The 20259-nt window shown below is 51.2% G+C and overlaps 1 protein-coding gene across 3 annotated transcripts in view; it reads left to right on the top strand.

Annotated features, from left to right (window-relative positions):
* The window catches only part of TOX2 (TOX high mobility group box family member 2), a 135540-nt gene that overhangs the window by 98259 nt on the left and 17022 nt on the right, over positions 1-20259 (top strand). For all 3 annotated transcript variants that reach the window (XM_083801527.1, XM_083801525.1, XM_083801526.1), the window contains exons 4-5: positions 14239-14478; positions 18398-18625. In XM_083801527.1, coding sequence (XP_083657653.1) covers positions 14239-14478; positions 18398-18625 — 468 coding nt within the window. The remainder of the gene's footprint in view (positions 1-14238; positions 14479-18397; positions 18626-20259) is intronic.

Below are 20259 nucleotides of genomic sequence, written 5' to 3'. Positions count from 1 at the left end.
TTCCTGGAAGCAAAGCTCCCTAGACCTGGCTGCAGAAGCTGCTCTCCCATTGACCAGCGTGGCTCATGGTGATCTTTGTCCCTGCGGTGCCGAGGAGGTGGGAATCTCCTTCTGCCCGGCAGAGCATCCCGCGGCGCTCCGGTGCATTCAAATCCAAGGATTTGCCCAAGAAAATACTCGGCAGCCCCGTGCAATGCCGAATTGCTGCTACTGCATCGCTGCTCCCTTGGCTCTCACGTCACCCGCCCTTGTTGGCAGGAGTGGCAGTTGGGGGGGGCGGGGGAATATTTTAACTTACAAACTAAGCCGACGTTATGTGGTGCCGCTGAAAAGCCGCAGATGCAGCAGCCCGCGATGCCACTCTTACAGCCTCTGCTCAGAGCAGGACTGTGCTTTGAGATGAAAAAGTTCAGTCTTAAAATAGAAAACCACACTGAATTATACAGCCACTTGATCATTAGTTTTTGAGCGCTGCTGCTAAAAACACCCCATCAAAAGACAAGAGTGCCATCAGGCTACCGTGCCCAGGGAGCTTACTTCCAGCTGCATTTTATTTCCTAATTTTGGCCAGTCTTTTGGCAAGACTCAAGATGGGGGAGTAAATATTTACAGCTCTGCATCCCCACTTCCACCTCTCGTGCAGCGGAGCATCGCGCTGGGCACCCATGGGTGCCACCTCAGGGCACGCTGCATGCTCGGAGGCAAACAGGAGGGAAAGAATATCCACCCAGTATTAATTATCACTAGGCAAGTTTTGCCTAATTGTATTGTCTCTCTTAAGGCAACGACACAAATATTTATGAGTGGGACTTTTTAATTCTCATTGTAATCAGTGACATAAATAGGTAACACCTTCAAAAAGAGTAAATAAAAATGTGTAAACACAGGCTCGAGCACAAACTATCGAGCAGCGTGCAGTAAAACATTCCGGTGTTTATTGTATTAATTGAATATTCATGAGATGCCAATTTAAATTACAGTTCACAACTGTTGCTGTGTCTAATGAATAATTTAAACAAGTGTGGCCAAAGAGATTTCAACGCTGCATTAGCAAACTGCAAGGGATTAAGCAACAGAGAATTTATAATTAGCTTTGTATATCCTATAATAAATTCATTGGAAAGATGGTTTTAATTATCCCACATGTTAATTCAGAATTGAGTGCATTAATTTTCGATCGAACAGTAACCCTTTCTTCCCAGGTGATGTATTTCTTCTTCGTTTTCTACATGCCAGGAAATTGCAAGTGCAGAAATTGCCCATCCTTGCACACTCCATCTGTGGTGACACAGCAGTTGCACCGCGGCCCCGGGCTGCAGGGGGCTGCACATTTCGCATTCAGAGCTGAGGATGCTCAGAGTGAGGCCAAACCCCTCCCCAGGGGTCAGGATCCCGGAGTCCTGCTCCTCCCGGGTCTGTCTGCTGCTGCGTGTCCTCTTTGATGCTCTTACGGCTACTTGGGAAGTGCTGTCCGCTCTGGGAAAACATGCCTGCAAAAGTGGTACGAGTTTTTGGCAGTCGTCTCCCATAAGCAGCCTTAAGTTTTTGTTTGAATGCAAGGACGTGTGTCGATAAAACGCCGAAGTTCGAGCTGAGCTTGCTGCATTTGTTTTAGAGCAGAACAGCAACCCGGTGGGGTTTGCTGAGTTTGGGAGAAAACTATCAAAGTGGAATTGGAAGCAGAACGCTTTTCTCTTGGAAACTCGTAGGAAGGCTTTGTGCTGCCGCGGAGTTCCTTGCACGTGGTTGAGCTGTAGTGGAAACAGCTGAAACTTGGGAGAACCGAGTTGTTGTGGGAGACGTCCTGATGACAGAGGGCTTTTCTCCTTGGCAAGCTCACCAAGTGCTTTTTCTGCAGGAGACAGGCACATTCACTTCCAGCGGTGCGAGGGGAGCAGCCCTGTGCTGTGGCACCTGGAGGGGAGGTGAAAGGGGACGGCGATGTCCTCAGAGCAGGGAGAGCTGAGTCCTGATCAGCCACGAGCCCCGTGGAGGTGCCCAGCCCTTCCGACGGCGAATATTTTCTGTGGTCGCCCTTCCTCACGTCCCGTCCTTGCTGCATGGTTCGCTTGCTTTCATAGATCCTACTGGAGATGTTCCCGTTGCCTGGGGCCGTGCCCCATCTCTCAGGTCAGGGCAATGGGTCCGGAGCCAAGGAGGAGCTGGTGCAGGGGCCGGGGCTGTCCCAGGCAGCCTCCAGCCTTACCCTGAGCCTTCAGGTGCTGCTCTAGTGCCTCTGCCTGTGGGTGGCTGGAGTTATTTAAGTTGATAAATGTGCGGCATCAGTGTAATGCAGTATGTTGTCATTGACATTTATTGATTGAACCCTGGGACTCCATTGATCAAGCTCCCCAGTGCTGGCTTGTAATCCCGGTGGAAAAAATCAAACTTGTAATGGGGTCATGCATTACTCGAGGTTTTCCACCAGTGGGTTATATGTTTTGGGAGGGAAGTGGTTTTGCTGGCCCAAATCCCAACTGTTTCCTGCATTAAATGAAGACTAGAGGTAGGAGTGCCCGTTACTGTGACAATCCAGTTTGGGCAGAGCCAAGCCTCGTTAAATGCGGCGTCGTTCACATCCAGGAGTTGGCTCTGTTAATGCTGGAAAGAGAGAAAGGAATCTCTTGGGTGCCTGTTATCCATCACAAAGAGGCCCAGTAGGACAGGCACACTGCTGGACCAAGCAGCCTTTCGCCCGTCCTTAATGCAACACAGCTAACCCAATAAAACCTACTGCACAGCGCAGGCAGTGCAGCACCTCAGGTTAAGGTTGGTGCAGGAGCCTAAATAAACACTCCCAAACGCTGTGTAGCTTTAATTCTGCATTTATGTTGGGTTTTGCATGTCTGTAATTTGTTCTGGAATAGCATCTGTGGTTATATTAGCTACTGAAAAAATGAGAAAGGTTTGCTGTTGGCAGGAGTCAGAACAGGAGTTACCACATCTGGCTCTCGTGGCAGGAGCCGACGCTCGAGTTTCTCTTCTCTGCTACCTCCTGCAATTAGTTTCGTGCATACAGCATCATTTGGGCTTTTTGCACCTATTTTAAAAGTGTTTAGCATTTGCTCTAATTAAAGACGAGCAAATAACAGACTGTGCCTTCTGCTAACGGTTTATGTGATGCAGCAAAGTCACCGCAGAGCTTGCTGCTCGCGGAGGTTCCCCTCGGCAGAGCAGATCTGCGTTCTGCCGGCGGGGAGCTGATGGGCAGGGCATTCGCTCGCCTGTCTCACACGGCTCTGGCAGAGCTGGATTTTCAAACACAAGTAGTTTCTCAACCAGCATTCAGCCTCAGAAGCATCCTCCTTCCCTGGGTGATGGTCTTCCTGATCATAAGGGACTCTTACGGAACACTTATTACAAGCCAGCACGATAATCCCAGCCGCACTCGGCCACAGAGGGGCACGAAGTTGGGGGTCAGAAAGGGAGCAGCTCACTGCAGGTGTGCTGGGGAGGTGATGTGCTTTGTGTGCAGGTGTGGTACCAGCGCTGGGGGACTCGGCTCTTCCTCATACTGCCGGCATTTCTTGTGGTACTTGAAAAGTGGGTTGTTAAACTTTCCGATCAAAAAAAAAAAAAAAAAGCTTTTAAAATTCATTCACAGAGTTTAGTCCCACAGGGATGATTTCTCTGTGTAGTCTTCCCATTTTCCTGTTGTGTTCCAAAATTACTTCTTTTTTTTTTCTTCTTCGTCTTCTTCTTCCTCTTCTTTTTTAATGCTCTGTGCAATAAAACTCGGAGGCCTGTCATTACTTTTGAGTATATTGCTTTATGTGAATGCAATATCTGAAACGTCTGCGAAGAGCCAGGAGAGACATAAAGCGAAGTGAACCGCGCTGTGCAGAAAGGCCCCAGTAATCCATGGGAGTTGGGAGATGCCGCGGGAGCTGGTGAGGCCGGCATGGCCGGGGTGCTGCCATGCTGTGGGGCTGCCTCTGAGGGTCCCGAGGGAGCAAGAGGTGCCCAGGAACAAAGCCCAGGAGCTGCACAGCTCCTGCATTGCCCAGTGTCTTTCTCCACCTAACGTTAAGGTCCCTGCCCCTCTGCCGGGCTGGGGACGTGCTCAGTCCTGGTAGGGACAGGGACAGGGACACGCGACAGGGCGCGATTCAGTGCAAGGCTGCTCCCACTGTGCTTCTGGATGGTAGAAGGGCCATCTCCTGTACCCATCGTGCTCCTTTCTCCATTTTGCTTCTTCTTTGTGTCCTTTTTTATTTTTTTGTTTTAGTTTTTCGTTTGTTTGTTTAGTTTTTTGTTGTTGGTGGTGGTTTTTTGACTTTGTCATCTGTTGCATAGGGAACGTAAATGGATGCCCAATCCATTCTTTTCTGAGAAATTGAATTCTTACTGTCTTGCCAGCCCCTCTGCCTTGCTAGGAGTGCCAGGAGTGTCAAAGTGTTTGCAGAGGCAGAGCCCACGAAGTGGGACTTCCACTCATCTCAGCAGTTCAAAATCTTAAAAAGTAGGCTCAGCTGTAATTCAAGACCTGCAATAACTTAGAATCATAGAATCATAGAAAAATTAAGGTTGGAAAAGACCTTCAAGATCATCTGGTCCAACCATCCCCCTACTACCGATGTCACCCACTAAACCATGTCCCTAAGCACCAGATCCAACCTTCCCTTCAACACCCCCAGGAACGGTGACTCAACCACTTCCCTGGTCAACCCATTCCAAAGCCTGACCACTCTTTCCGAGAAGAAATGTCTCCTAATTGTTTTAATTGTTGAACCATAGTGCTCTTTGTTCAATTCTTTAATTGTTGAAGAGTAGGGGCATGATGTTTCCATTTTTCCAACCAGGGACGTCGCCCGAATGCCAGGACTTTTCAGCTCAGATGGAGGGAGGCTTTCCGGTTCCCTCAGGACCCTGGGATTCATGTCATCAGGTCCCATAGACCTGTACCTGTTTAGATTCATCATGTGGTCTTGAACCTGCTCTTCACTTACAGAGGGTGGGACTTTGATCCCCCAGCCTCCATCTGCTGGTTCAGGGAAATGAAAGACTTGGGAAGCCCGTCTACCAGTGCAGACGGAGGCAAAGAAGTTGCTGAGTACCTCAGCCTTCTCCATGTCGGTTGTTACCAATTACTCAGATATAGAAACTCACTCCTAATATAAGAAATTAGCCACCTATAATCACTTATACACTACTATTTTCATCCCTCGGTCTATTTTCACAAATGTTAAAGGTGCATGGCGGCCCTCGGGGACTCCTCCTGTCACCCCAGAGCAGCAGCCCAAAGGGAGCTGGGTCCTCTCTTGTGCTGTTCCTCGAGGCTCTGTGCAGAAGGGATGCCACCATTTATTGCCGGGACATCTTGCAGGAAAGCCTGCGGGATCTGTGGTGTGTGGTGGCTCCAAGCTAATGCTTGGGATGGAGCCTGAGCAACGAGCAGGGAGCTGGGCGGGCACTCCTGCGCCGCTGTTGGTGCTCTCGGATGGAAGAGAGCAGCGACATGCTGCGGTAGTCCGAGGTCTGTTCTGGTGGAGGTGGATCCACTTCCATTTGTTCCTCCACATCTTCTGGTGGATTCATCTCCATGGGCTCCACAGTCCTTGGCAGGAGGACAAGCCAGTCTCTGCCCGGGACTGCCCAAATGGGATGCCTTCCATTCGGAATGTTTTCAGGCCAGGGTGCCGAGCCAGGGGGTCGTCCAGTTCCGCCCCCAGGTCCCATGCCACTGTCAGCTTGATTTTCACGCATGGGTTCAAGGCTGCCTTCTGTTTTACGGCCATGCCTGGGTCCCACGCTCCGTTCCAGACTATGGGCACGCCTCTGCTCCCCACGGCTCTCTGCCTGATGCTCCTGACTTTGCTCCACACCACCGTTGTGCCTATGGCAAGGCCCAGGCCCCCTGTCGCTGGGTGTTTGAGGGGACGGCCTGTTCCCCGCGTCGTTGCGGTACCTGTGGTACCGCTTATATGCGTCTGTGGGCTGCGCGCCAGAGGTCTCTCGAGCACTGGTGTCTCTTGTGCTGCTGGCGCTATCCCTCCACCCACGACACATCTCCTTCATGTTAACTGCATTCCTTCTTGGTGCTTCTTTGGACGGCATTGCTGTCCTCGCACACCAAGGAGGGCCGCTTCTCGCCTTTCTGCTTCTAGTCGTCTTCCTGCCGCGTATGCCGGCTGTCAGAGGAGCTAGTCGCTGAGCGAGTGGTGGGCCAGCTGCAGGGGGCCTGTTTTATAGGGCCCGCAGCAAAGGCGGGGCACTGGTGGCCACTGTGACCTCAGCAAGGCTCTGTGATGGAGTGGCCCACGCATGCCCAAAGGCGTCTGTGTTGGGAGCAGCCTGGAAGATGCCCTCACGTGGAAGAAGGAGGAAGGTTTGGGGGGCTGAGGGCCATTTGCATGAAACTAGGTCTCTGCTTCTTGGGAATCTGTTCGTGCTTCTCAAATCCTGTGGGACAGATTTGCAGGGCAAGTGATGGTCCCCATGAGCACTGAAGCGCATGGCTGAGGAGCAGGTCCGCAGTCAGAGGTGACCTGCAAGGCACGGCCAGGGACCCGCTGCAGCAATAGGTGACCCTGGGAAGCATGCAGCAAGCCCCACTATCGAGACATTTATTTTCTTAGGTTTTAACCATGGATTCTGAATACACCTTCCTGCCTGTATCCCTGGGATTAAAAAATTAAAAACGAAAATTAAAGAAAAATTTGAGGTCAGGTTGATGGTTGGATGTGATCATCTTGAAGGTCGTTTCCAACCTAAATGATTCTGTGAAAATCGGACGGATAAATAGGTCTCACGCTAGAGAGATTTTCCCCTTGCTTCCCCTGGGGATAGCTTTGCCTCACCCCTATAATGCAATAAAAGCACTGCCTGGTTTGTCTGCTCCTCCGGCCATCCTGAGCGCGGGGACATTTGGAGCAGTGGGACCTGAGGGCTGCAGCTCGGCCCCAAACCCTGCCCTTCATGCATGCTGCACAAGGTGGGGTGTGCAGGGCACTGGGCACCGTGCTTTGAACCTGTGCTTTGCAACTCCGTGCTGGAAGGCACCGAAGACTTCCATACCACGGCGCTCTGTGACCCCCAGAGGCAGTCCTGGGGCTCCCCCTCCACAAACACCTTCCAGCAGCAGCCCCAAAAGCCCTGGAGTCCTCCTGCACCCACAGCACAGGGGCAGGAGGTGGTACCCGATGGGATCTGGCTGTCCCGCTGCTGGCATCCCCTGCAACGTGGTCCACACCGATGTCACCACTGCGCCTCGTGTCCCCAGGCGGGTGGGCATGGAGCAGCTCCTCCCGTACAATTCCCCCCGCAGAGGGTCTCAGCCCCCCAGGCCTCGCACTGCAGGGATTTCTCATCCACCCCCTTTGCTGCTTCTCGCTGGCCCTTGCCAGCAGACACAAAGGGATGTGACAAATCATTAAGCTTTATACCCCCGTGGGGTGGCAGGGGGCTCGGGACCTGGTGCTCTTCAATATTTTCCTGTTACCTGGAAGTTCTAGCCCCTGCTTTGGGGACGTGGTGGTGTCATGCCTGGGTGAGTGGCAATTGCCTTCATCTACAAGTGGTTTTAAAAAAAACAATAAATAATGTATTCAGAAAACACGCTGGAAGTGAATGGAACAGATGATTTGCAAAAGTTTACTGAATTATCAGGCTTGTTCTTTAACCATAAAATAATGTACTTTAAAACAAGGAGCACGAGGGGAGCTGTGGGGCTGCCAAGGGTCAGCTGCAGGAGTCGTCCCCTTCAGGACTGGGATTCGGGATGGGCCGAAACCTTGCAATACGTTGGTCTTAAGAAGCAATGTGCCAGCTGGGGTGCGGGTGTGTGGTGGTGCTGGGATGGAGCACAGTGGTGCAGCTAGCCTGGTTTGTCTTCCAAAACCCAGAGGCCTTTCAAACCATACATTTGTGCTGGCACCTGGACTGGCACCTGGGTGGCATGTCCTGGGAGTGGCAGCTGGACCCCTTGTGGGCTCCTCTGCTGCACAAGCCCACGATCCTACTCTTGTTGGCAAACGACCGTGATGGACAGTTGTATCACATGAAAACAACAGAATTCGGTTCGTGCCGTCCCAAGCTGCTCTGTGCCTCTTGGCTGTGCCCTTCCAGCACGGGGAGCGATGGGAATATTAATGAGGGATATTTCCCGCTTGCCGAGCAGTCTCCATCCTGTTTTGCACCACTGTTCTCACCCAGAAGTTACAGTAATCTTCATAACGAGGTGTTAATTGTGTTCGGAGGACTCTTTCTCCCCGTAATAGCAGGATATCGTGCCGCTGGGTCACAGACCGTCACAGGGCTGGGGGCGGATTGCCAGGCAGGTGCCTTCCAAGCCCAGTCCTTCGTCCTGCCTTTCCCACCTGCCAGGGAGCTTCTCTTTGGGGACAAACAGGCAGTTCCCTCTCACTTGAAGGGATAACTGAGCTAATGTCGGGGATGCTGAATGTACAGCCTGAGTTTCCAGGCCGCATTCAGGCACAGTGCTTGCAGGAGCGTGGAGCCATGGTCCAGGCTGCTGGTGAGGACCATGGAGATAGGAGGCTTCTCTCTCCCTTCTTCCTAGGCAGTGGCACAAAGCTGCCGTTAATGTGCTAGGAAGGTTTTTGTGTGGTTTGGTGTTACTGTTATTAAACTACACAGTATGCTGGTCGCTGCTGCTTTGATTAAGGAGGGGAACTGCATTGGTGCTGAGTCCCCCCCAGCTCGTGCAGAGGTGGTCGAGGCTGGAAGAGACCTGGAGCAATTTAAGCAGCACTAGAAGCAAATCTAGTGGATTTGTTATCCTCTAGCAAATCTGGAGGACACAGACAGATGCCACTGAACCAGGAGAAGCCCTGGGAGCCTGCCGTGGGGTCAGCTGCGTGGCTTTGTGCTTTATGCTCCCGAGCACTAGGTTTGAAGCTGCCAGTATCAATTAGAAAGGTCGGGGGTTCAAATTAGGTAGCATTTAAAGCAGACCATAAAACTCTCTTTTCTCAAATATATCTGCTCAAATCCTCTTTAAGTTAGCACATCGAGCTAGTTTGTCTGGCTTGAAATAACTGAGCGAGGAGCTCTCGGTACCACTGGTGCTGATGCTCAGTAATTCCTAGAATACTGGGGAGGCTCTGGGGGACGAGAAGAGAGCTAATGTGCAAATATTTAAAAAGGGAAACAGAACAGCCCAGGTAATTACAGCCCTGTCAGTCTGCCATCAATCCTCAGCAAAATAATGGAGTGGCAGATCCAGGCCTCAATTAATAAAGAATTAAGGGAAGGTAATATAATTAATGCCAATCAACATGGGTTGATGGAAAACAAATCTTGTCAAACTAACTTGATATCTTTTTTGATGAGATTACAGGTTTGGGTGCTAAAGGTAACAATGTTATCATAATATATTTAGGGATCTGCAAGACATTTGACTTGGAAGCACAAAGTGTATTGAGAAAGTTAAACAATGCAAAAAATCAACGTTACATGCATGTGGTAGATCAGCTTGTCACTGCTCCTTCCCGGAGTATATATTTGCCACTGAAACCATTAAATAATCACCAGGGAGATTTGTGGACGGTGCAGCAAGTAGGCAAGAAATGACAGAGGTGCAGAGCTTTCTGCATGGCCCGGTAAACTAACCACAAGTGTCAACACGCATTTGGGGAGCCAGTGCTGTCCCACCTGCAGGAGGGAAAGTGTTTGGAGATGAAGCCCCTTCTTCTTGGCGATGGCTGTGGGAGGGTGGGGAGCACCCATGCTCCGAGGTGGGTGCTGGCTGCAGGGCAGGTCACATCCGTGACCTGAAGAACTGTGAAACTGAGAGCTGTGCATTCAAATGTGCCCTAGAGCAAGTCTGCGCCACGAAAACATGTTTTTTACATCGTGAATGTGGATTCGCTCTCTTTGTTGCCTGGCTCTGAAGTCAGAGATGCTCCTTACAAACCTGTAACTGTAAAACCTCTTCCTGGGTTTGATGAAGAAAAACTGCAATTCTGATACAGTTCCCAAAAAAGTCCTTGTGCCCAAACCCAAAGCAGGCACCTGGTGCACAGGGGATGCTCGGCCCCAGCATCCCGGGGGGAGGTGCAGCCATAGCCAGGCCCCCCCCCTGCATGCAGAAAGGCTCTGCCATGGGATGGGTGCCCCCCGGCCTCTACAAAACGAACTGCTTCCTTTTTAAATCCTCTGCTGCTGTTGCCCTCATATTCATAATAGGATGATCAGTGGAACCAAAGATGTGGCTGTTACTTTAAAGGATAAATTAGTTTGACTCTTAACTCAATAATTAAAACTGTTATGGCTATGAGCCTGCAGGGATAATGTACTATTATTATAGTCATTTGTTTCAATTAAATGCTTACTGATTTTACAATAGCAGCTGGGCACCTGTGTGAGATAGCTATTACTCTGAACAAGACATCTCAAATTCCAGCAGAAATTTGTCACCGCACTAAAGCATTTTACATAGACCATGAAAGTTTATTAGGAGCAGTTACAAATCGGGAAGAGGAGGGGTGGTAATTGGGGATATATTTTCTTATCAGCTTCCCTCTCTCCCTCTCTCTCTCTTTTTTAAGTAAATCATCTTTAAGCATTTCAGCTATGGTGATGCGTTTACATTTAAACTTCAATACAGGAAAAAGCCTGCTGGGAAAACTTGGCTTCAAAGCTGTTCAGCAGCTGATTTCTCTCCCTGGTTGCTTGTGATTGTAATGGCTTGTTCTCAGGAGCAGACCCGAGGGTTCCCAAACCACAGCCTTGAGCCTCATCACAACGGCGCTTGGGTGCCCGCGCTGCAGAAGGGTGGCTGGTCCTTCTCCATGGAGCGCAGAGCCCGTGCCGTTTGTCAACCCGTTCTTCTCTCCTTAGGATTAGCCGGAGCCTTTATAGGACTGATATGCATATTCATTAAAAAAATATATATATATTGTGGGAAAAAAAAGAAGCTGTCTTTGAGTTAGCGCAGCCTTTGGGAATCTGCTAAGTAAGATGCACTTAATTACTTCGGCTATGACTACAACACATTTCTCTCCTGTCTCCGCTGAGATGTAAAGCAGCTACTCGGTGGAGGCTGCAGATACCCCCCGGGCCTGTGTCAGCGTCGCACAGTGACCTTGTTGCACCGAGTGGTGCATGGCGCGGGCAGGATCTGACCCGGCTCTGGGACCACCCCTCCTGGTGGCAGAGTTAATCGTACTTGTATATAATTAACACGTCCTCGTGGCGGGCATTGCTGGGGTGCTCTGCTTTGCCATGGTCACAATTTCATTTGTCATTTGCTGACCTAGCAAGGCCATTTGCTGCAGGGGAGCAGCTCTGAGCCCTGCCCTAGGTGTCTCCTTCCTTGGGGCTGTCTGGGGTTGTCCACGACTTTGGGTGCACACTGACACCCCTGCAGCAGCTCAGGAGCTGCAGGGTCTCAGAGCAGGACTAACATTTTCCCCAGCTTGAGCGAGGGCCGTCACCTCCAAAAAGCCCCCAGAAGGAGCGCTGGGGTGGCTCGCCTTCATTCCCACCCTAAACATGCTGAATTTGGGGAAGACAGATGGCTTTTCCACCCTGCGCCCTCTTCTGTCCTGAGAGCATCAGTGCTGCGGTGAACGGGGGCCAGGAGATGTGGGCAGGGGCTCTGGGCAGGGGGCAGCCGGCCTTTTGCTTCAGAAACTATTTTTTTTATTGAAAAATGGGAAATGGAGAAAAGTTTAGTGAGTGGCAAATGGTGGGGCCAGATCCTGCCCTTCCCTCGACAGACCCGCTGGCCAGAGAGCCTGGAGGTGGGGGAGAGGGAGCACTGGGGGCAGAACCAGCAAAGTTTGTAAGTTTATATTTATAGCAAAGGTTATAAGTAAAAATGTCTCTTTTTAATGATGTACAGATACAGGCCACTGTATGGGAGGAGGCTTTGGGGTGTCCCAGGAAAAATGCTGGTGCGGTTGGGTTGCTGTCAGCAAGAGGCTTCTTCATGGATGCTGTGGGCCAGGGCTCAGGTTTCCCTTTTTTCCTATGAATTTTCATAAGCATTTACAGCACGTGTCCCATATCCATAATTGCACTCCCGGACTTGTTCTGCTCTGTTGCATAAATAACATGCACTGTAAAGAAAAAGTGTATGATTACATATTTAATGGATAAATGGAGCCGTTGTGGTCTATTGGCCACATAATAAAAGTTTCAGAAAAATTGTCTTAATACAGTATTTACCCAAGAGACTGCCATGGCTGCAAATATGAATGTGCTATTTAAATTTTTTAAATTTTTTTAGGCCACATTTCATAGCCTTCCCCATTTCTAAAACACCCATCTTCTAAACTTTTCCTTCATTTAAATTTAAAATAAGAACAATCAATTATTCTTTTCCTTAGCAGCGAGCAGATCTCCTTGGGCATGAAAGGTCTGGATTAAACAAACGAAATCAGACACAAACATACCTTTACCTCCACCAGAATTTGGGAAGGAGCCTGCTGCTTGAGGGCGAATGGGTGCCAACCCTCCTTGCCACCTTGCAGGCTCCTCATCACCACCTGTCCCACCCTTGCCATTTCCGTGGCATTTGCAAATTGGATTGCCAATGCAGGAATCCCCTCTCCCATGCACCCCGCACTGCCGGAGCCCTCTGTCCATCCCCACCTTGCTTTGCAGGCGTGGCTGCAGCATACACGCCCGCGATGTCTTTTTGGCCAGGATTTCCTATGTGTTGCATGTTGCAAGGAAAGGCCAAAGCTTTGCAGTCAGGCAGCTTTTAAGGGTGCTTAAAAATTCCCATGGATCAGGAACCTGCGAGTTTCCTTGGCTGCACAGCGGAGCAAAGCCAGCCCTGCTGCTTTTGCGCACATGCATTTTCCTGCTAGCGCGAGGACAGCAGTGCAGCGCGGCCCCCGAGCCAGCCTTGGCCAAACTCCTGCTACTGTTTAAATGCAAGGTGTGCTTTTCTTCCTGCAAGCTAAATCCCTGCACTTTGTAATTAATGCAGCAAAAGGGCAGAGCTAGGAGAGTGTGCTCCCCTAACGCGCACTCCTCTACCAACAGAGAATCCGAAAGGCAGAGCGGAGCGTGCTGCCTGGTGTTGTGCAAAGCTCTTGATTCCTGACCTGCAGCACTAAATCTGGTTTTGCGTTGGGATTTATTTCCTCTGAAGCCTGCCGAGCCCTCGCAGGTCTTCCCTGGGTTTCTTTCTGTATGTGCTGCTAATGGAGTTGGCAAGCCTCCCCTGTTAATGAGAGATTGCACCTCAGCGGGCTTATCGGAAATGAAGGTTGTTAATAAATAAAGCCTGGGTCTTTAAGCTTGTGTTAACATTAATCAGATTAATATAAAAGGGGAAAAAAACACTGTTTCAGCGGGGCTTGCTTTCCCTCCTGCTGCCTCCCTGCGCAGCTGGATTCGGCTGTGCGGCAGGAAGCAGCTCGGAGCCCAGGGCCGGGGGCTCTCCACCGGGGTCAGAGGGATGGGTCTGGATGTGGGGTCTGGGTTTGGGGCCTGGGCTCAGCAGACGGAGGCAGCCCCAAACCTTCCACAGTACGGCAGTGGCCGTCCCCATCCCAGCTGATCTGCCTTCCTTGGCCCTTGCAAGGGTTTTTTCTGTTCCCACCCAACCCAACCACTTAAACTCTGGTTTGTCCTTTGGCACTTTGGTTTATGCCCAAAATATTACTACCTTGTCCAACTTTGCACTCAGCGCCTCTCGTTAGCCATGTGTGTGTGTTTCATTTTCCTCCTGAATCGTTCAAGGCTGAGCAGCCTTCTTCTGGTGGATGGTGCCCTGTCCCCGTGTCCCTGCAGCTGTGTGCCATCAGTTACCGTGGGCCCCTTAGACATCCCCTCACTCCTGCGTTATGGGAAGTGGAAATTAGGGATAAATGGGCATTTTGGGGCAGCTCTGCCGTGTTCCCTCCTCTCTCTTCTCTCCCCACATGCACGCACCTACATCGCCTCTCCTCGTCTCGTCTCGAAACCGTAGCGGGCAGCCGGGAGGTCTCTTTGCCCTTCTCTGGTCATTACTCTGCCACACTCCCTCTGAGTGGGATCAGGACCGACAGCAATATTTAAAATCGGAAGAGCAGGCGGTGACCGCCAGCAGAGCTTGTCCCTACACCCCGGGTCAGCCTCCAAAACTCCCAGGACGTGGTGACACTCTCACGTCTCCCTTTGATTTGGCCCCAGGTTGCTCCTTTCTGAACTTTTCTTTCTGCCCCCTGGTAGGTGCCACTGGTCCCTGAGGCAGTGTGACGGTATAACAACTAAATGGCAATGTAACCGATCAGTGAATACATTTTTTAATTACGAAGTGATATTCTCCTACCTCAGATCCAGGAGATGGTGCACTCGGACGCCACGTCCTACGAGTCCAACCGACAAGTGCCCCTGCTCAACCGCCCTGGGATGCTGGCCGGGCCCATGAGCGCGCTCAGCCAGTCGCAGCTGATTTCTCAGATGGGGATGCGGAGCGGTGTCACCCACGGCTCCCCATCGCCCCCGGGAAGTAAGTCTGCTACACCATCTCCCTCCAGCTCTACTCAGGAAGAGGAGACAGAGTCACATTACAAGGTACGTGCAGTCACACCTCTTCTAACAGGCGGGAGGAGAATGGCAGATGATGTTTTCCAGTGAGGGATAAATCGCACTAAATAAGAGCAATAATCTGTCGTGTTTTGTATACATAGCTTTTGTGTATATAGCCTCTCTTGGAAAACCTTGGGAAAGACTTTCCCAAGGATGGGAAAATTGTTTCTGGACTAGGGTGAGGTGCAGGAGGTTGGTGCTTGTGCCTGGGGGGTGCATGCAGCAGCATTGGCAGGGGGAGCTGGGCTTTTCTCTGCGAGGTTGGCCAGGTGCATCGAGCTGCTGTGTGCTCAGTGAGGGTTTTACAAGCAAGGCAAGGTCAGCGCTAAGGCTCTGCAAATTTATTGGCGCAAAACTAGGTTTCTGGTGACAGGTAGAGGAGATTAAAAGAAGGAACAAAAGTGATATAGGGTGGGATTTTACTGGGCTTGCTGGACGTGGCCTGCTATGGATTGAAACAGAAATCATAAGTAACAGAGGAAAAGTCTCCTGCCTTTTAGTTCACCCAGGTGGAGTTTTAGTTATTTAGCAATGTCTTAGTGGCACAGAGTCTCCCAACAAAACTGCTGCTGAGCACAGCATCAGGAAGCCCAAGGCTTTCCCAGGGCTTCTGGGACACCTCGGTTATTGTCCATCTGTCTCAAAATGCCCCAGCAAAGCAAACTTTTCCTGCTGTCTTCTGTAAGTCTTCCATCTGTTATCTGCTGGGGACAAATTGCAGCAATCCAGGGGTGATGCCTCAACATGCTGCAGTCTTCGTGCCTGCAGGTCAACCTGGGGCTCCCTGAGGGACTTTAATCAGAGCCTCTCAGGGAAAAGCTTCTCCTGGAAGGTGCTGATCCAAGGATGACACCAGCAGCACTGACACTGTAACTTCATCCCCTAAAAATACCTGTTAGTGGCAGGATTTGAATGTATAACCAGAGCCACAAACAGTGCAGAGACTGGAAAACCAGGAAAAAGCTAGGAATGAGCAAAAAGAGAAAATGCTTTTCCATGGAAATCCAGGCAAAGTTATTCTCACCATTCATACAGTTTTTCATCCATTGGCAGCTATCCCTTCAGGGCGTTTCACAGCAGAGTGCAGGTGTGGATGCCAAAACTGAGCTTTGGTGGAGTAAAACTGTAACAAGACTTGATACAGGTGGTTGGAAACAGGCGGAGTTCTTTGAACCCTCTGAGTGCACATCAGGAGGATGCTGGGGGATGTGTTGTGCCACTGGACACCATGGCTTGCCATCTCTCGGAGCCCGTATCACACAGCTCCAGGCAATTATCGCAGAGATGAAATCTTTCCTGCCAGTGGGAAATGAGTTTTCATCTTAGTTACACACCAAGTTCTCTCCCTGCCTCTTCCAGCATCCCTCAGCTCTCCCCGTGGCAGCCGGGTGCCATGGGAGTCACTGGCGAGGACGTGGCTTTGGTGGTTGGACCTCATGTTCCCACGGAGCCCCTGATGCACGTTGGGGTAGGAGGAGTATGGAAATGTCCAAATTATGACAACGTGCAGCGATTTGAATTTTTTTTATGATCTTGAATGTGTGCCCCCTCATTTTTCCGCCCTGTGAAATGCCCAGCAAGATAGGTGAAACAAGAGGGATGTATTTGATGGAGGAAGGAGACCAGAAATGTAAAGACAGCAGCAGAACCGCTGTGTGCCCTGCAGGTTTCTGTTTGCCTTCTCTATATACACAGCTGTTGGAAACGTTCAGAGGGACCCATCGGTCGTTGTTTGTATGGCCATTAATGGTCCTTGTACAGCAAGTCATCAAAGCGATGTCTAATGAGCAGAAATCAATCTTGTGGACAAGAAAGCCACACGTTAAAGAAATGAGTCTGACGCCAGAGGGTGGTTCAGATCCAGCAGGTCCTCAGAGTCAGGGAGCCTGAGATTTTAGGAGATGATCTTGGAGGTCTTTTCCAACCCCAGTGATGCTTTGATTCCATCCTGCTGCATGAGCCTTCGTGGTCGGTCTGAGTGCAGCTCACCCCATACGGGATGCAGTCGCTCCGGCACACGAATACAGCTCAGGGTCCTCAGGCACGTTCTGCAGGGGCTGTGGTCTCATCCCGTGCTGCATCACACCTGGGAAACTCCAGGAAAACCAAGCAGAGTCCTGCCCAGCTCTGCAAACTCCAGGCCAGCCTAGGCACAAGAAGTGCCAGCTCCGTGCACCCTTGCAGGCATCGTCCTTCGGTTTTCCACAAACGTTGTTTGCTCTTTGGTGCTGCCGGAGCAGGGCTGATTGGAAAACCATCGTCGTGGCTGTTGTACCGCAACTGTTGCTGGCTCCTTCGCCTGGCCACCAACTGTGAGGAGAACAGGTCCCCCCACGGCACTTGAGTGAATCGAGCGGGATCGCAGTTAGTTAAAATACCATCTTGCTCGCTAATGGACTTAAGCCCTGTTATGAATTTTTTTTCCTCCTAATAAGGTGGCCTTTCACCTCCAGGCCTCCCATTCAAGCCCAATTGGACAATTTTAAATTAAATGCATTTTTTTTGGTCTCTCTGCTCATTCACTAATGGTCACTGTCTCTTTGATAAATGTCACTGCACTGATACTGAACTTAATGACCAGTCAAGAGCTGCTGTGTGGAGAACACGAGCGCGGCTGCCCTTTCCTCCCCGTGCTGGCCCGTGCCAGCTGAAACGAAGCCTCTTAAATCCAAGCACTCCAGTGCTTGCAATCAAATCAGCAAATCCATCAGGAGCAAAGCCCTTTTGCTCCCAACACTCACCAGGAGGTGCAGTTTTCACAGTATCTTGGTGTTCAGATGTCAATTGTTTTATTTTATTTTTTTAAACCCCTGAGTGATAGACTGGGCAACTTCCTAAGTGGTAGAATTGCCCTGTGCAGCTGATAGAGCTGAAGCTCCTTCGGTCGGTGCTGAGCGTGGTGGGGATTGCAGGTGGGGGTGCTAGCAAGTCGTGGGCAGCCTCCAAGCAGAGATTGAGACCGCAGCCGCCAGCTGGCAGCTGATGGTTTTATCCTCTGCCGTGTTTCACCTCTGGTGTATTCATTTTTCTGCACTCCAAAACAAGGACAGTAATGCTTCCCTGGGGTCTGAGCTTTCACTGAGCACAGTTAATGCCTCGAGACCTTTGGCGAGTGGCCAAGCACTGCCCAGGGGTCTTCTCCTTTGCACTCCAAGGCTTCTGCAGTCCCGTGTATCCAACAGGCTGCCCGGGGCATCTCGGCAGAGGCTGAGCAGTGGGACCTTATTCCTGCGCTGCCTTCTCTGGTGACATCCCTGTTTGCACCTCGGTGTTTTGCCCCCGGTGCTGTGTCCTGCTCCCTTCGGTCCCAGCACCCAGCTGGTGCTGAGCACAGGCGCAGCCTCACTGCCACCTGGCTGCATCCAGGCAGGCTGTAATAACGAGGGGCACCTGATGGATGAGATCAAAATAGTTTCGCTATTGTAGCTTTTTCATGGATAGGAGTACTTCAGCATTAGCAGGATGAAACAATTTGGGGCGGGAGGGAGAATATGTGCATTGCTGGTGCTGCTGGGGGGGTTGCACCCCTCCTGCCTCGAGCATGGGGCAGCCAAGTCACTGGCGAGGAAAGTCAAAAGCAGCTTTCAAAGGGGGATTGTTGGGCGGGGTGAAAGCTGAGTTTGGGAAAGTTCAGGAGTAAAGGGATCTGCCTGGGAAGCAGTGTGCTCAGAGAGGTCCTGCAAGAGGATGGAAGGAGGGATCTTGAGATGCCAGGGAGGGAGGTGGCTGAGGCTAAGCATTGGGCAAGCCCCAGCATCAGAGGGAGGCTCCCTGGGGGGCAGAAGAGACCCCAGAGCATCCTCACCATGCTGGGAGCCCTCCCCTGCCCCTTCCCTGCCTCGTCCCCATCACCTGTGTCAGACAGTGCTCAGCTGCCCGCTAAGGGACTGTCTTGGTTTTGCAGGTCACTGGAGAGAAAAGACCATCGACAGACCTGGGCAAAAAGCCCAAAAGCCAAAAGAAGAAGAAAAAGAAGGATCCCAATGAGCCCCAGAAGCCTGTGTCAGCTTACGCCCTGTTTTTCAGAGACACGCAAGCCGCTATCAAAGGGCAAAACCCCAATGCTACCTTTGGAGACGTATCGAAAATTGTTGCATCAATGTGGGACAGTTTGGGAGAAGAACAAAAACAAGTGAGTTATCTTTTGAGTGTTTTTCTTTCAGCTGTTAATGCGGTTTTCCATGGTAGAGGGTCAGCATCACCCCAGGCCCATTCAGAGCATAGCCAGGGGCCCTGGTAGGATGCGCTAAGTCTGCTTCATCTCCGTCCCTCCTGTAGGAAAATCCCTGTTGTTACATGGGGAAGCACAAATCTTTCTGACGAGTTGTTCTCCATGAGAGCACTCTTAGTAAAAACCTCCGTGGTCCTGCTCTGCCATGACCTTCTTCTAGCCTTGGATGGGAGATGGTTTTGTATTTGCCTATTTGCTTAAGAGGAGTGACTGCAAAGTGGTGAAAAACTAAGCGTGTACATCACTGGCCTGAAATTGAATGTTTAAGCTTCAAAAGCTCGGAGAGGAGACCTCTGAAGGGGCCTTGCAGAGGAAACTCCTGCCCAAGGGCTGTCAGCTGTGTTCAGGCTGCTCGCAAGGAGGCGTCTGGGCCCTGGTGCAACCGCTTTGTGGATGCCGAGTCGGTTACTAAAGACTGTAATTGCTCTGTGCCTGTTGAAAAAACCCCAGGGAACACTTTCGTAGCACGTACGGCTTTTTATCAGGCAGAGTGAGGGCTGACACTGTGTGCAATACGTCTCTGGGCCCAAACACGCCTCAGCTGACAGTCCTCCAGCACTGAGCCCTTAAAGTCTGGCTCCGTCCCCCGCTGGGTGTCCACGACCAGGACTTGGAGCAGCTGCGTTTGGGGTGGGAGCAACAGGGAGGGAAAAATTATTTAAACGGATGTTGTGCTGCTAGGACATAGCCTTGCTTTCCATCCCGCACCATAAGAGCAAATCGAATGCCAGGATGCCAGCCATTTTGCCGATTCATTGGGGGTCTGCATGGTGGGCAACGTGTTGCTTCGACGCTTTCCTGATCCCGCCTTTACCTCGTGCACCTCCTGCTGCAAGCTCTCAGAAGCCCTCTGGCCATCCAGGCCTCCTTTCCAGCCCCCAAGCATGGTGACCGAAGGCATGGGACCATCCCCTGGGGTGTCAGCTGTCCCCTGGGGCATGAGGCTGCCCCCCCAGGGCCCGGTCCCACTGCTCTTCCCCAGGGCCTGGTCCTGCTGCCCCCCAGGGCCTGGTCCCACAGCCCGAGCACACTGTAAGGCAGGGGCTGGCTTCGGGCTTTGGTGCAAGGATGGGTTCAGGAGCATGGAGAAACCTGCCCCAGCTTCTCCGTCTCCTCTTTCTCCTGCTTTCCTCCCTCCCAGCATCCCAGTCTGCCTCTCCCTCGCTCCATCTGGCTAGAGATATCTCTGTAGATCGGGCGCTGAGCTCAGCTGCGAGTGTGGTTTATCTAATGGAAGTGCTGGGGCAACCCTGACTCAGCACAGTGCAAATGTTCGGCTCTTAATTAACAGCGGGGATTAAACCAGTCCGTTTATCTTCCCCGCTAACTCTCCCTTCTTCTGCTTTATGAGATAGCGGCAGCTTCACTGTCTCTTTACACGCGCTTTCTAAGTGGCTCCATTTCTCCCTCTGTAATTGATTTAATTAAGTCATTTGTTCCTTGTCTGGATGCTTAAATATTAACTTCCTGCCTTTGTCTCCAGCTGTGCACTTCCCTCCCAGCCCCGCTGCCTCCCTGGCCGGGGGGATGCTCTG

This window comes from Anser anser, assembly GCF_964211835.1.
Source record: "Anser anser genome assembly, chromosome: 16".
In the NCBI taxonomy this organism is placed as follows: domain Eukaryota; kingdom Metazoa; phylum Chordata; class Aves; order Anseriformes; family Anatidae; genus Anser; species Anser anser.
This window is presented reverse-complemented; position numbering and strand designations above follow the sequence as displayed.